At 36.1% G+C, this 16005-nt stretch overlaps 1 protein-coding gene across 3 annotated transcripts in view; it reads left to right on the top strand.

The window, feature by feature from the left end:
• PANK1 (pantothenate kinase 1) overlaps positions 1-16005 on the top strand; it is a 65487-nt gene that overhangs the window by 26226 nt on the left and 23256 nt on the right. For all 3 annotated transcript variants that reach the window (XM_051981615.1, XM_051981614.1, XM_051981616.1), the window contains exon 2: positions 6096-6448. In XM_051981615.1, the coding sequence (XP_051837575.1) occupies positions 6096-6448 (353 nt within the window). The remainder of the gene's footprint in view (positions 1-6095; positions 6449-16005) is intronic.

Below are 16005 nucleotides of genomic sequence, written 5' to 3'. Positions count from 1 at the left end.
TAGGAACGATGAAATATTTTTAGTTTCCATTGTTTTTTTCTAGGACAGGGCTATCAGGTCAGAGATCTAGAAAAATTATGACAGACTAAAGTAAGGAGGATTTGTATCGGAACATTGAACGCTTATTGTGGAAGGGAGTGGGGAAGAAGCTGTCTTTCTCTTATGTCCTCATGATTTCAGTTATTCTTTAGGTGATCTTGAGCAGCTGGTTAGGATTAGCATTAAATTACAGCAGGTTCTCTTGCTGCTGTTGGGCAGGAAAGGCATTATCTTGGGGGGGACTTTTCCCATTAGAAATTGCCCGAGACAGGTTGAGGTGCACTGGTAGCCTATAGCAGTATGCGTGTGTGTGTGTGTGTGTGTGTGTGTGTGTACGTTCATGTGCATATATGTGTACTGGTAGAATAGAAATGGGATGAAAGAGATGCTTCTTTCTGGTGGCCTCTCCGTATATTATATTTAATACAAATGGAGAGCAGTCATGTAGAGACTATGATCTTAAATAAAAATGGAACTTTTCTTGAGGAGGTTAATCTAGCATCATGAATTTTCTGTGTTAATGTAAACAGTTTGTATGTTTTTTTCACTGAATCACAGAGCGGTATAGGGAGATAAAGCACTGACCATAGAATCAGCTTTCTTATTTATTAGCTGTCACTTAACTCCCCATTCCCTATTTTTTTCTTTGCTAAATTGGATATAATAACACATACCCATCCTAGAGCCCAGTGACTCTCTAAGTCATTTGAGCTGTGCCCTACTTGGAGGACTTGAACTCCATCCTTCATCAGCCTTTTCTTTTCTTTTCTTTTCTTTTTTTTTTTTTCTTCTCAAAGCAATCCCAGGGATTGCTTCAACAGTCCAAGAACTGAAGCAGATATTGGGAGCAGGAACTAAGATTAATTCTGTCTTCAACTCTTGGTTTAACTTTGTCAATTAACTATATAAACCCTCTTTTCTGCTGTGAGGGAGCAGGCCAGGACAATCAGTGCTCTTTATTGTATCCATTCTCCATTTGGGGCATTTAGGCTCAAGGTCTAAGGGACAAAGTACCTCCTCCCAAAGCCTTCTCCCTAACCTCTCCACTCCAGCTTACTTTACTCTTTGCTTAGCCTTTTCTTATTTGGTCTATAAACTTTCTTACATATTTTGTAACCTCTTTTATTGGTAGCTGATACTTCTCATAAGCCTAACTCACAATGAGTCAAGGAGGGGTGGGCACATTTCTTTCTCTTTACTGTAAATTTCAGGTAATTTATCTACCATTTTCTCAACAGCTTTGCTCTTTTGAGAATATCATCTTTCATACCATCTGCTCATACCAACCTGCCCCCATCCTTGTTGCTTTCATTTGCCATCCTGACTTATTATTGAATTTTTTCTTTTGTCTTTTGAATTCTATTCTCTGCCATCATCCTTGCAGACTTAAATATTCCTGTTGCTAACCCTTGAGCAGAAGTCTGTGTGACTGCAGAATTCTTCTTTGAGGTTCTTCTTCACTTTAACATCCTTTTTTCTGACCCCATTTCAGATCAGTACCGTGACCATATCTTAGAAAATACCATCTTCAAGAATTACATTACTAATAATAACTATAACTTTTAAATTCTATTTTTTGATTACATCTTATTTCATCTATCCCCCATCTCCCATCTCACTAAAATCTTCTTTTTTGCCCTTATTTTCACATTTACTCCCTTGATTCATGCCAGGTCTCTTTTTTCTACTCTGTTTTTGCTTTTTTCTAGCTTAGGACTTCTTAACCTGGGGTCCACAGACTTCAGGGGATTTGTGTACTTGGGTGAGAAAAATTACATTTTTATTTTAACTAACATCTAAAATTTAGAATTTCCCTCTACTATTTAAAAAGATTCTAAGAATCCATAGGCTTCACCAGACTATCAAAAGTCAGTGAGTCAATAAACAAGTTACTCTGTGTTCCGAAATGTGCTAAGCACTGAGAATATAAAAAGAGACAGTCCCTGCCCATTCCAATAGACTTGAGATGGAATATGCAGTCTGCATCCAGAGAAAGAACTATGGAAACTGGATGTGGATTGAAACATAGTATTTTCATTTTTGGTCTATTTTCTTTCTTGTAATTTTTTCCTTTTTGGTCTGATTTTTCTTGTACAACATAATAAATATGAATGTTTATTTAAAAGAATTGCATGTATTTAACCTATATTAGATTGCTTGCTGTCTTGCAGAGGGGGGATTTAAGAGAGGGAAGGAGAATAATCTGTAACACAAAGTCTTACAAAAATGAATGTTGGTAACTATCTTTACATGTGTTTGGAAAATAAAATGCTGTTGAAAATAAAAATAAAAAAAACACAAAGATAGTCCCTGCCCTAAAGAAGTTCACAATCTAATGGGGGAGGTAACAAAAAAGCAAATATGTACAAATCATCTCCAGATAAAAGATTCTCCTTGTCATGTCCAACTCTTCTTGACCCCATTTGGGGTTATTTTGGCAAAGATACTAGAGTTGCTTGCCATTTTCTCTTCTAGCTCATTTTACAGATTAAGAATTGAGGCAAATCTGGTTAAGTGACTTGCCCAGGGCCATGCAGCTAGTAAGTGGAATTTATAAAGATAAGTCCTCCTGATTCTAATTCTGGTCTATCTCCTATGCCAACAAACTACCGATAGATAAACTCCCTTATTTCCACTTGTCTTCAGTCCTGATCTACCTGGCACCTTAAACTTTCGTTCAAAATGGAATTTAATGTCTCTACCTAAAAATGACATTTTTTTTTTGTTTGTGTCACTTCTATTCACCTGCTTTCCCATGTTTAGAATCTTGAGGTATTTTTCATTCTTCCCTTTCCCTTGTTTCATATCCAATTAGTTACAAGATCCCACAAATACTGTTGATGTGACATTTTTCATACCCATTTCATCATTTTACCTTTTGGGGGGTTATTTTGTTTTCTAATTATAGACTTACCTCAGCAGTCTAGACAGACTTGTGGTAGGAAGAGGGAAATGGACTCCAAAGAAAACTTGCAGCTAGTGAAAGCAGAAGGTTTTACAGAGTATGAGAACAGACTGGAATGAAGGTAAGGGATAATCTCTTCAGCTGTAGGTGAATGCTTTGGTGCTTAAGCCTAAACAACCAAAAAAAACAAACAAAAAAAAAACAAATGAGATTTATCCAGTAGGGATTTGCTGGTTTTGCCATCCTGGGATCCTAATGTTCTGTGCCTTTCCTGGCACATATCATATCTTTCATGATATTGATACCTTCTTTCACCTAGCCAAGGACCACACGTTTGCCTTTCGATCAACCAAATCTAACAGTGTAGATGAAAAAACTGGGAACCTTTTGTGTTGGGTTCTGCATTTGTTATGGATGAGATGACAAGATAAAGTTCTCATTCAGAGATTCCTCCCCAGAGATAGCATTAGATTGATTGATGGTTGATGTTGTTGCTGAGGCTATTTGTTCCCTATGCATGAATGCCTTTTTCTTTCTCTCCCCCTTAATGTGTTGAATTCTTATCCACACTTTAAAGCCTGACTCAAATGACATCTTCTTAAGGAAACTTTCCTTGTTTTCCCAATGTATTGCTCTCCCAAACCCCTTTATTATAGTACTTGATTTTATAACACTTTGAAAAATTCCTTAATTTTAATTAATATCTTTGGTTTTTACAGTCGTCTTTGTTCTGAATGTATCTGCCCCCCTTCTATTTAAAGTTTTATTGCTTGCAACAAAATATTTTTTTAAAAATAAAGAAAAAATGAAGCATTTCATCAAAACTAACCAATGTATCTGTTGAGCCCAACAGCAGAAGAAATGTTCCCCAACTTTAAGAGAAATTCATCTAATGTGCTTCTAAAATTTAGTGTATTATGGCGATTTATATTGATGTTTTTGTCTTCCTACTAAAATAGATATTCATAACTTAGAATCTGTGAACTAAAGAGAAATACTTTTATTATTTTATTTCAATAGAATTAGTTTCCATTGTAATTTTGTGTATTTTACTTAATGCATTAAAAACATTATCCTGAAAAGTCCTTAATTTTTTTTAGGCATGTGCTAGATTGTAAATTCCATAGAGGTCAGAATCAGTCTTATTTAAATTTGGGACCTCATTCCTCCCTTCTCCCCACTCCCTCACCTCTACTCTGGACTGACTACAGGAATTTTCTTAAATGTTTGCTCTATTTATATTTTGTTTTGCTACCCTCTAAAAAGGCTATTAGGAGGATTTAATGAGAATTTTTGCAAAATGATTTGTGTTATAAAATATCATGGAACTGAGGGATTAATGCTGGTCATAATTCACCAAGGATGAAGAACTAAAAGAATTTTAATTTTGGATTTGTAATTATCCTGTGCTAATAGTGGTCTATATAAAAGAGAGATAGCATGAAACTAGTACTTTGTGTTGATCGTTATTAATTTTTCTTTGTTTTATATTTTCTGCCCCTTTTTCCCTGTGGGAAAAAAAAATCTCAATTTCTAGATTATTGTAGCTAGTGGGTAAGCCCTCATTTTTTTGATGAGACTGAGCACAAGAAGATGCTTATCTTCCTCATTAGTAGTCCTTGTCCAAACCTGATTCTTTCACTTTGGGGGTTTGGGTTGGGACAATGTGTGCTGGTAAATGTTTTAATATTTAGCTATCTGGGGGGAGCAATATATGGAGAACACACTTTTAAATTTAATTTGCCTTGTTAATATTCTCTCCATCACTTTCTGAAGTCAGTACAATCAACAGAACAATTGTTGTGCCACAGTTCCCTTTTGATGTCCTGACTTGGTTTCCCTATTGTCCTTTTTACTTATTCTGCCTCAGGTTATAATCTTTCCCTCTTAAATGGTTGATGAGATAAAGGTTTTATAGCTTTAGTTATAAACATTTCTTCTTAATGTTTGACAGGATAAAGGTTTATCCATTTTATATGCCATTAAAATATCAGTAACCTCCCTCCATTTGTATCATCCCAGGGGCCTCCCCCCTCCGTTATCTCCATCCAGGTAACTCCCCCATTATGTCTTTGTTTTTGTTATTCTATAAAAAGCTTGCTGTCTGATACTTAATGGCTGGACTCTTTGAGATGATAGTCTTGTCCAGCCCTGGGACCAACCATGGATCCATTGGTCCCAATATCTCTCTCCATTTAATAAACTATTGAATTGGTCTCTAATCTCTGTCTTTGCTCAGTTTCTCCGGCATTACACAATAAATCAAGTTCTGATTTGTAGAATTTGAAGATTTCAGAGTTTTATATACAATTAAAATGAGATTATTCTCAAGTTGGTTTTATTACATGGAGGAGGAGGGAAAATCATATCTGTGCCTAAATTTACTAGGCTGATTAAATAAAAAGTCAATTCAAATATAATCAATAAACAAGAATTTATAAGTGCTTACTACTCCTGGCCTCTGGGAAGAGAAATTCAGAAGCAAAACTGGTTTTTAAGGATTTTAAGGATCCTTTTTGTGTAACAGAGAAGACAAAGAGGTTTTGCCTTTTTGTTTTCCAGTTAGAGAAGTAATTCCCTAGTGTACATGTCACTTCATCGTAGTGACATGTTCATTTTTAGTTTACTTATAATCTATGAACTTCCTCCTTTCTTCTGCCTCTTGGATACTCTAATTTCCAACATAACTCAGTTCAGATATTTCTCTTAAGATGTGGCCTTAAAAAAAATTACTTATGGCCTTTCTTGACCTTCACCACCCCCACCCCCCATTCACCCAGCTAATGTCTCTAAATTTTCTTTGTGTTTATATTGTGTCTCTTTGAATGCTTTATGTATACATGTTATCTTCCCCAATAGACTATGTATTCCTTTAGGATAGGCTGCTTCATTTTTGTCCTTGTACCCCTAAAACCTAGCACAAAACACTTGGAAGATAGTAGGGGTTTACTATATGCTTGTTGATTGAATGTAGCATTCAGTCTCGGGAATCCTAACCACTGCCTTTTGAAACCTCAGGTGCCATTTTTGACTTGGGTTGTCCTGTATATATAACTTGTGATAACATGTTTAATTGGGGCGGTCAGCGTTCCCTTTTGGGACATTTAGTATCTTATAGATTCTTTATCTATCCCTCCCTTGTCTCCTCTAGCCTTCCCATGGTTTGGCATGGACATTGGTGGAACACTGGTTAAATTGGTCTACTTTGAACCAAAAGACATTACAGCAGAGGAGGAGCAAGAGGAAGTGGAGAATTTGAAGAGCATAAGGAAGTACTTGACGTCTAACACAGCTTATGGGAAAACTGGGATCCGAGATGTGCACCTGGAGCTGAAGAACCTGACCATGTGTGGGCGTAAAGGCAACTTGCACTTCATCCGATTTCCCAGCTGCGCCATGCACAGGTTCATTCAGATGGGAAGTGAAAAAAACTTCTCCAGTCTTCACACGACCCTCTGTGCCACAGGAGGCGGGGCTTTCAAATTTGAAGAGGATTTTAGAATGGTATGTGGAGATTGCTTTTTTTAAAAAAAGAAAAAAATTTTGACCCCAAACTGTGATTTTACTAGTGTAGGGAATTCTTGGGGAGGGGAAAAAACAGTCTCTGAAAATGCGGGCAGGCCTTTTTGCTACTATTTTTAGAACTATTTGGCAGATTCTGGTTTTAGGGAATTTTCCCAGACACCCTAGAGAAATGGGTCACTTGTTCTGGGTCACACAGGCCGCCTATATCCAAGCTAGAATTAAAGTCAGTTCTTTCTGTCTCTTGAGGCCAGCTTTAGCCACCTCTATCATTCATTCTTATTAGAAAAACAAAAAAGAAAAAGTCATTAAGAGTTCTTGACATTTTATTAAAAATGTGAATGTAGTTCAATAAATTAGACTACTAATCAAATTAATCTTTTGCTTAAAAAAAGTTTGCTTTCAGAGTATATTTTAATGATGTATTCCATACACATTTAAAGGCAGCTGCTGTATGGGCTGAGGCCCGTAGGTCTTCTGATGATCTCATTACAAGCTGCTAGAAGAAGGCCAAGTGAATCCCCCTAATTTCTCACAGGCTCATAGCATTCTAAAAACTGAGAGCACTTTTGGAGATTTAAGATCTTATTCAGGAGTTTTTTACTTGGAGGTCATGAGCTTGGGTTTGAAAAAAAATTGGAAACTATGTTTTAATTTGATTGATTTCCTTTGTGTTCTTATATGTTTTATTTTGTGCATTTAGAAATAATATTCTGAGTAGAGGTCCTTAAGCTTTCCCAGAATGCTGTCAAAAGAGTCCATGATTTAAAGAAAGGTTAGGAACACCTGTTCTAGTCCAATTGCCTTCATGAGGAAATTGATATTCAGAGGTCATCTAGCTCATGATTAAAAAGAATTAGGCCTAAAATGCAGGCATTCTGACTTCCAGACTTGTTCTTAGTCTCATTACATTAAGTTTCATCCATGAATTTCATTCCTGCATTAAATTGAAATATTTAGAGTTATTTACAGGTCTAGTCCTCTGTTGTTGGAATTCTTGAATAATACTTAATTCATTGTAAATAGAAAGTTCCATGTTTCTGATTAGTAATCTAGACCAGGGGAAGACTTTTTTTTTTTTTTTTTAGTTTTTTAAAATTTTTTTTATTATAGCTTTTTATTTACAAGATATATGCATGAGTAATTTTTCAGCATTGACAATTGCAAAACCTTTTGTTCCAATTTTTTCCCTCCTCCCCCTCCCCCCGCCTTGGCAGGTTGACCAATACATGTTAAATATATTAAAAGTATAAGTTAAATACAATATATGTATACATGTCCATACAGTTATTTTGCTGTACAAAAAAGAATCGGACTTTGAAATAGTGTACAATTAACCTATGTAGGAAATAAAAAATGCAGGTAGACAGAAATAGAGGGCTTGGGAATTCTATGTAGTGGTTCATACTCATTTCCCAGAGTTCTTTTGCTGGGTGTAGCTGGTTCAATTCATTACTGCTCTATTGGAACTGATTTGGTTCATCTCATTGTTGAAGAGGGCCACGTCCATAAGAATTGATCATCATATAGTATTGTTGTTGAAGTATGTAATGATCCCTGATCCTGCTCATTTCACTCAGCATCAGTTCACAGACATTTTTTTTTTAAACAATCTGTAAGCTAAGAGGTTTTTATATTTTAAAATTTAATAAAGCTTTATCTATCTACCTACCTATAAAATTCTTAGCTCCGGTGGCTGTACAAACACAGCAGGCAAGATTTGGCCCTCCGGGCTTCATTTACTGATCCCTGATCCTGGATCAACATTTCTTTGCCCATCTGAATATAAAATGTTTTTTTTAAAGGAGAAGTTGTGTAGGACAAAGATATCCATAACTCTCCATTGGTTTAGCAATTGGTTTGCTTTTGAGGAACAATTAAGGGTATTCTGAAAAGAATGTTAGACTTGAAGAGGAATTTTCTGGGTTTGAATCTCTATAGTGACACTTAGTCCTTATGGGGTTTTGAACAAGTTAATTCATTTCTTTAAATCCAGTTTCTTCATATGTTTATATTTAAAATGAAGTATTTGCACTAAATAATTTCAAAGGTGTCTTTTAGTATTAAATTTATGACATGAGATAAATGTTTTTCTGGGAAGATAATTACATACTTCAACCTTGTATGCTGAAACCAATGTGCAAATAGATTTGGTTCCAAAACTTGGTAAATATGTTGTTTGGAACTCAATGTTACAAATATTGGTTAAACTTCCAAGCCTGTCCATGTTAGCATCTTTACTCCATAATATAGTTGATATATAGCATTAATCCAACACGGTATTGATTAAATAAACTTTAATTGAGACTAGCGGAATTAATGCTGGGCTAGGAATCAAAGGACTGAGGACAACCAACTTTGCCTTATTAAACCAGTTATATTGCCTTGGGCAAGAGGAAATTTAACCTTTGTCCTAATTTCCTCATCTTCCTTATCATTACAGTCATAATTGGTCTTGCTTTGTGCTGCCTCACCTCCATTGACTTTCTCTAGGATAATATGGGAATAATAGCTAAGAAAGTACTTTAAGAAGTAAAAGAACCATAGAAATGGACAAGATCTAAGAGTTAGGAAAGAGGCTGGGAAAATTCTAACTTATGTTACATATCTTTTACTAGAAAAGCTAAAGCAGTGATCTGTCTTAAACTCATTTTGCAAGTTTAAGTTGGAATCTTGAAGAGCACTGACAGTTGTAATAAGCTAAGTCTTCAGTTGTAGTATTCTAGTAGTCATGCTTATAATAGGCCAGAATTCTGCTTATTTATATGTCTTAATCATTTAATGGCATTTAATACAGACCAGAAGAACCTGCTTTGGCATCTTGTCAAAAGCAATCTTTATTCTGATTAATTCTGACCTATATTTGAAAGAGGAGTAGGAAATGGGCAGATTGGTGACAGGAAGTAGGAGCAAGTGAGGAGAGTTGTCCAAGAAGACTTTTGTTTGCTAAAAATGGTTCATGGACTTTATCAAGCCTGAGAATAACTTAGGAGGCAGGCTGATACAGAGCAAAGAACATGCTATAGGATTTGTTCAGGTGACCTAGTTCTGCCATTGACTCTATAAGACTTTGGATATGACACTTTATCTTCTTGGGATGTCTCTGTAGGTCTCTCCCATCTCTTGTTTGAAGCAGTAATGATAAAAGTTGGCATGGAAGCTTAAGTTCAAATTTTACCTCTGACACATCGACTGGCTTTATGACTGGGGAAGACACCCCTTCCCCCCCTATGCACACACCCACTGAGGCAACATTAAGACTAAAAGTTCCAGAGAAGGTGTTATCCCTTCTATTGCTAATTCTCTGTGGTGCTCTTCAAGAAGGTAAAATAAGAATGAAGAGTTGTCTAGCACTTGTCTGTAGAGAACAGTGGTATGTAACGTCAAATTTATTTATAGAGAAATAATTCCATTTCTAAAGTTCCTTTTATGAGAGGTGATGGAGTCACAGGCTACTCTATTGATATTTGTTGAGAGGGGTTCATATCTGAAGAAGTCATCTGAATTTAGATTATGGTCATACATTTAGATTGTGGTACTCAGGGCTCCACTGGTTCTTCCTTGGCTCCTTTGAGATGATTTAGTATAGACAAAGCTTCTTAGTCTTAGTATCACTCTCAGGCCTAGGGCTGACTGAGAAGAAATGAATCTCCTACTGACAAGAACATTATTCTGAATGATTTAGGTCTCTCTTGGTCTGTCCCTTCTAGTGAGGAAGGTGCCTCTGAGATCTGCTATAGTTCTTTATCTGAGCAAGAGTCTCATTCACAAAGTCCTCGACAAATACTTTGTCAGCTGCCCCAAAGCCCTCCCACTGTCTCCTGAAGAAGGTCATTCCACTTTAGGAAAGCTCTAATTGTTGAGAAGTTTGCCCTCCTAGAGAGCTGATCTCTGCCTTTTTCATCTTGCACTGAGTTCTGCCTTCTGGGATTAAGTAGAACCCATATCTGATCTTTCTTCTGTCCAGAAACCTTCAGAAACTCTTCAGAGAACTAAATACAAATGCCTGGCAGTGAAGGTTTTTCCAATATGGCTTTCGAGGTAGCCTCCTAGTTTTACTATATTCCTTTTGCAACCTGGAAGTTCTAGGCCAGCTGGACTACTAGCTGCTTGTTGGCTTGCCCATACCATTCTTCATGATTGGTTGGCTATTCCTTTGCATGTGTCTGCCTGTTGAAATCTTTCTCCAGAAATTACCCAAATTGTCAAAGACAAGACTCTCAGGACGTAGTTTATATACTAGAAGTATCTTATTATGTGTTAAGTGTGAATAAGTCTATTCTGATATTTGAATGCTAAGAGGGTTCACGTACATAATATGCTTGGAAAAGAGAAACATAACTCATTCCTTCCTGTAAAATATACTCCTTTGGGTTCTGTATGTTCAATCCTGGCCAGTATGAATGTCAACAGTGAGAGATTGGAGGGTCCCATATCTTTTCTCTTTACTTACTAAATTAGATTTGTAACTATGAGCTTTTTCAGAGTGTTGACTGTATAAGCAGATCAGTTTTCCTGCCCATATATTCCAACTACAATTAGATATTTTTCTTTGCTCCTCTTCCCTTCCCTGCTTTCCTCCAAAAAAAGATCAATACCCAAGTCCAACAGGATTGGCACAGCATATTGCAAGACTGATGATACTAGTTAGGGGGCCTTAGGAGTTTCCCACTAAGCAAACAAAGGGATGGTTAAAACATGGTGGAGGAGTGAGTCCTAAGGAAGTAATTCTTCCTGTGTTCAATTATAATGAATAGTTTTTTTTTTCTTAAGATTTTGATACTTTCACATAACTCACAGTTATTTCCTGATATTCTTGTCTTTTACTTTCTGTGATGAACCTTCTCTTGTAATAAAGAAAAACAATGAGCTTAGCAGAATAAATCAATCCAAGGACCCCTCAGACAGTGTAAACAATATTTTAAATTCATTATTTTCCCCCATCCCTTGCTCCCATCCCTGCCACACATATATGTGAAGAGGACTGTGGAATATCAGGAAATCATTCCTTAAGAGGACCTCAGTCATTGTTATCTCTGAACTCATATTTTCTTGCCTAAAGAGCAAAAGCCAAAATTTTTTAATAGAAAAAAAATTATATTAGTAGTAGGGGGTTAGGTAACTATAGACCTAGGCTGAAATCTGAATACCATAATAGCTGGCATTTATAGCAGCCACATGTTCATTGTTGAACTTAATAATAAACTGGGGGTGAGAAGTAGGTACTCCTGTTATCTGTATTTTCTAGGCCAGGAAGCTGAAGCACAGTACAATTTAGTGACAGATCCAGGACTCCACAGCAGTATATGTCCAAGATAGAATCCAGAGCATCTTGATTCCAAGGCCTATTTTCTTTCTGCTATGCCTTACTACCTCCCAGAATGTTAATAAGCTTGAGATTGATATTTCCAAGAGTATTTGATTGAATGTTGGAGTTGTGTTGATCTGAGGGATGAAATAATACCAGTACTTCTTGATTTCTAATGTCATGTCTTGAATCTGTATGCATTTAAAGCATCTTCTGCCTAAGGGGAAAGAGTATAAGTAGCAGAAAAATCTGTCTTGCTAAATCAAAAGGAAAATGCGGGGAGGGGAGGGGAAGAAACAAATAAAATACCTAATGTGTGCCAGGCACTATGCTAAATTCACTTGATCCTCATAACAATCCTGGGAGGTGGGTGCAATTTGACTTGAAATCAACTTCTTCCTGAGCAGTTGATTCATCTCTGAAGACTGGAGGACTCACTGGTACTATCTCGGTGACCTGGTTATTTAATCTCTGTGCCCCCACACAGCCCTTCAAGACTGTAAATTGCACAAGTCACTAATCTGCATTGTTAGTGTTTTTCTCACTTCGGGGAGGGGAATCTCCTCCTCAGGAGCTTCTTATGCTGATGGAATAGAGATCCAGACCAAAGAGGCATAGGTATGATGGTAGCCTGGGCTAGTGGACAGTGCACAGTGGGTCTAGGCTTCTGGGAAATGAGATTCTAGTCTGAATGCTTCCATTCATTCACTGTGTTACTTTGGGTAAATCAGTTACCTACTCTTAGATTAAATGAGGACTAATCCAAAGTCATCTGTCCCCCAAGGTCCTTTCCAGCTCTGGTGATCCAGCATTCTTTCCACTGGCTTGACCTTTGTCTGTTTTTACTCCAATTTCAGATTTGAAAGCTTTTGGAGTCTTTTGTTAGGTTGTTAGGTTTCTGCTTTTAACAGGCAGCCTAGCTTGCTCAGTATGAGTATATCTTATGTTCCAAGGCCTTGGTTTTTAGTATTAATGTCATCATTAAATTCTTTCTAGAAGTGCCCAAATCTCCTGTTTAGAAATAGTGATTCCAAGGAAAAACCTGATTGAAGAAAGCTGTGTCTAGAATTCTTCATCCTTCCTCTCCTTTTCCTTGAATCATGTTAAGTAAAACAATTTTTCACAAGTCATAGGTTAGACATTTCCTTAATTCACTAATTCCCTTCTGCAGAATTATTAGCTACATGATTTTGCCACAACTAATAATAACCCCTCTCCCCTTCTCTACCCTCCACCATTTATTTTCTTCCAAGAGAGAACATGAGCCAGGACTTGAATGCCCAGACATATCCTCTAAAAATATAATATGGGGGCATGGATAGACTTGCCCTACTCAGTATCATCTGAGTTCTCATTGATTCTGGGATTTCAGATATGTCATGATTTGGTAATTCCCATTATTTAGAGAAGTATCAATATTATTCATAGAAAGCTAAGCCAAGAGAAAGAAAGTAAAAAATGAAAAAGAAAGATAAAAGCAAATAGAACAAAAGACTGGAAAAAGAATAAAAATAAAAAGACAAAATATTTTCTCATCTTTCAACTGAGAACCAAACCATGATATTTTAATTTATAGTCTGTCTCAGGTGTAAGCAACTATAACGAAGAGACTAACTAACTGGAAAGTATAAAGACTTTCAAGGCAAAGACTTGGGAGAATTTCTTTTCATTCTTCTGATTACTTTCCCCTTGTTGATTATTTCAGAAAGCAGTATTCTTTCCCCTCTTCATTTAAAGAAGCAAAACAAAAACAAAACACAAAACCCATAGACAATGCATATTTATAATCTGATATATGTTCATTTCCAGGACTAAGATAAAGTTGTGGCCAAGGAAGGGAGGCAGGTAATTTGGATTGAAATGTAGCAGGTTTCTAACTCAGGAGTCATGAGAAGGCCAGGATACCTTCTATAGGAATATGGGATTCAGTTGAGGATTAGAAAGTGGTAAAAAGCCAAAGGCAACATTTCCTGGACTAGTAGCAAGCCTAAGATTTGGTATTCCAGGATGCTGACCAAGAGTTGCTAAAGGCCTAAGACCCAAGTCCTTGAGCTGAATCATAATAAATCTGTAGCCAGAGATGAAGAAATGGAAGCCCATATCAGGAATAGGATTTGAATTCTGTTCCTCTTCTTTCATGGCTAATTTTTTCTTTTTTTTCTGCCACTATATTACCAAATGATTTTTTTTTTTGGTAGAGAGCAAGGGAGGTCAACCCATGAAATGGACAATAACATTAATAATTGTGGAAAAATTATATCATATTGATTATTTTGGTGAACAAAGAAGTTCTAATTAGGATCATAGAATTTGGAACTGAATAGTCCAGTGCCTTATTTTATAAATAGAATAACTGAGGGATAGACAGGTGAAATGACTTATGCCATGTAACTGGTCATTTTGCCCAAGAAACTATTCATAATAATTATTATTATTATAACAGCTAGCACTCTGTATCATATTATTATGATGGGTTGCCCTAGTTTTTTACAAAATGGCTTTGTGGGAGGGATCCACTTTTCTAATTTGAAGACAGGGTCTATTTTTGCTCCTTTTTGTATTCCCAATGCTTATTTAGCACAATACCTAGCATATATCAGGCACTAAAATGATGACTGATTGAATATTGACTTTGTTTTACTCAGTATCAATTTACTAATGCTTCAGATATATAGTTAATTCTTCTGATACTTTTCTAATATTTGATACCATACTTTGTACCATGTGAAAGACACTAAGGCCCATTGCATTGATTTTGCGTATTTTGCTAAGAAGAACAAAACACAAACTGATATAGTTCCAAATTATTATCAGCAAAATGTTTCTGCACTTATCTTCCTTTGAAAGAAACTTTAATTAGCTAGCAGTATATGATTGATTCTTAAGTGCAAAGTTTTGCAGTTCCAGGTTTTCAGGTGTTCCCTGAGGCAGAGATGGAATACCATCTGATTTTTCCTTAAATATCTCCATCCCTCATCATTCTCTTTCAGAATCCCCTTTTTATATGAATACTCATTTCGGGTGCCTGATTCTCCATAGGATTCTCTGATCCTCTCTGCTGAAACTGTTGTCCCCTTTCCATAGAGCATTTTTCCTGGACCTATAATAGTTCATCATATCCTATCACATACAAAGTGTACCAAAAGTTCTCTGCATTATATTTAGCTTTGTACAAAAGAGCTCCATGCACACCCACTCCCCTCCCACACACTGTATATGGTAAGCTGCCTGAGGACAAGGACTATCATTTTTTTACCTTGGTATCATCAATAATTAGCACAATAAAAGTTTGTTGCAGTGATTAAAGAAAAGATATTTTTAAATCTGAAGATTGACAAAAAAGAAATGAAAATATTAGTCACTCCATAAAGCTTCCTTTAAAAGGTTGGATTATCCAGGAAGTACAGAGGCTTTTCCAAATTAATATATTATTTAATAAAAATGGTAGACCACCAAATGCTCTACAGTTCATACAGGAAACATGCAAACAACTATATACACACTTAATATAGCTGTTTACCCAGTGTAAATGGGAAGTCATCTTAGAGGGAAGATTTTAGCATTAAGGGAAATAAAAGATCTTTTGTGAAATGTGAATTTAGGGTGAGCCTTGAAGGAAGCCAGACTGAGTCTAAGGGAGCAAGAGAGAAAGAAAGAAAGAGAGGAAGGAAAAGAGGGAGAGGGAAAGGGGGAAAGAGAGAGAAAGCAGTTCAGGAATTGGAGAGAACCAAGCCGAATTGGTCCAGTAAAGGGAATATTGTTTATGAGGAACATGGAGATTTTTAGGATATTTTAAAGTAGTAAAAAAAAAAAAAAGAAAGAAGTAGTAAAGTAGTAAAAAAAAAAAAGTAGTAAAAAAAAGTAGAGTTACTTGAAAAATTATTCTACATTTTAAATTCTATGCTAAATTTATCAATTTTCTTGATCTCTGAACTGAGCTCGATTTACTTTATCTCATTTGTACAGAACGAAGCATTACATTGCTAATTTTTGTAGGAAAACTTTACTAAAGTCTCATGTACCACACTTGAAGCTGAAATGAAGAGATGTGAACTTGACAGTAGGTGTGCTCAGAACTGGTTAAAAGAATAGAAACAGTGACTTATTATTATTAGCCTAATAGAGAAAGATGGCAAACCCATCTCAGAAGTCTGTTTTTGTTTTTTTGCTATTGAACATTTTGGGTCACTTACTTTTCATGTTTTATCTTTCACTGTGATATATGTTGGGT

Source organism: Antechinus flavipes, chromosome 2, assembly GCF_016432865.1.
Source record: "Antechinus flavipes isolate AdamAnt ecotype Samford, QLD, Australia chromosome 2, AdamAnt_v2, whole genome shotgun sequence".
Lineage (NCBI taxonomy): Eukaryota > Metazoa > Chordata > Mammalia > Dasyuromorphia > Dasyuridae > Antechinus > Antechinus flavipes.
Note: the sequence above shows the minus strand (reverse complement) of the source record. Positions and strands in the feature narration are given on the sequence as shown.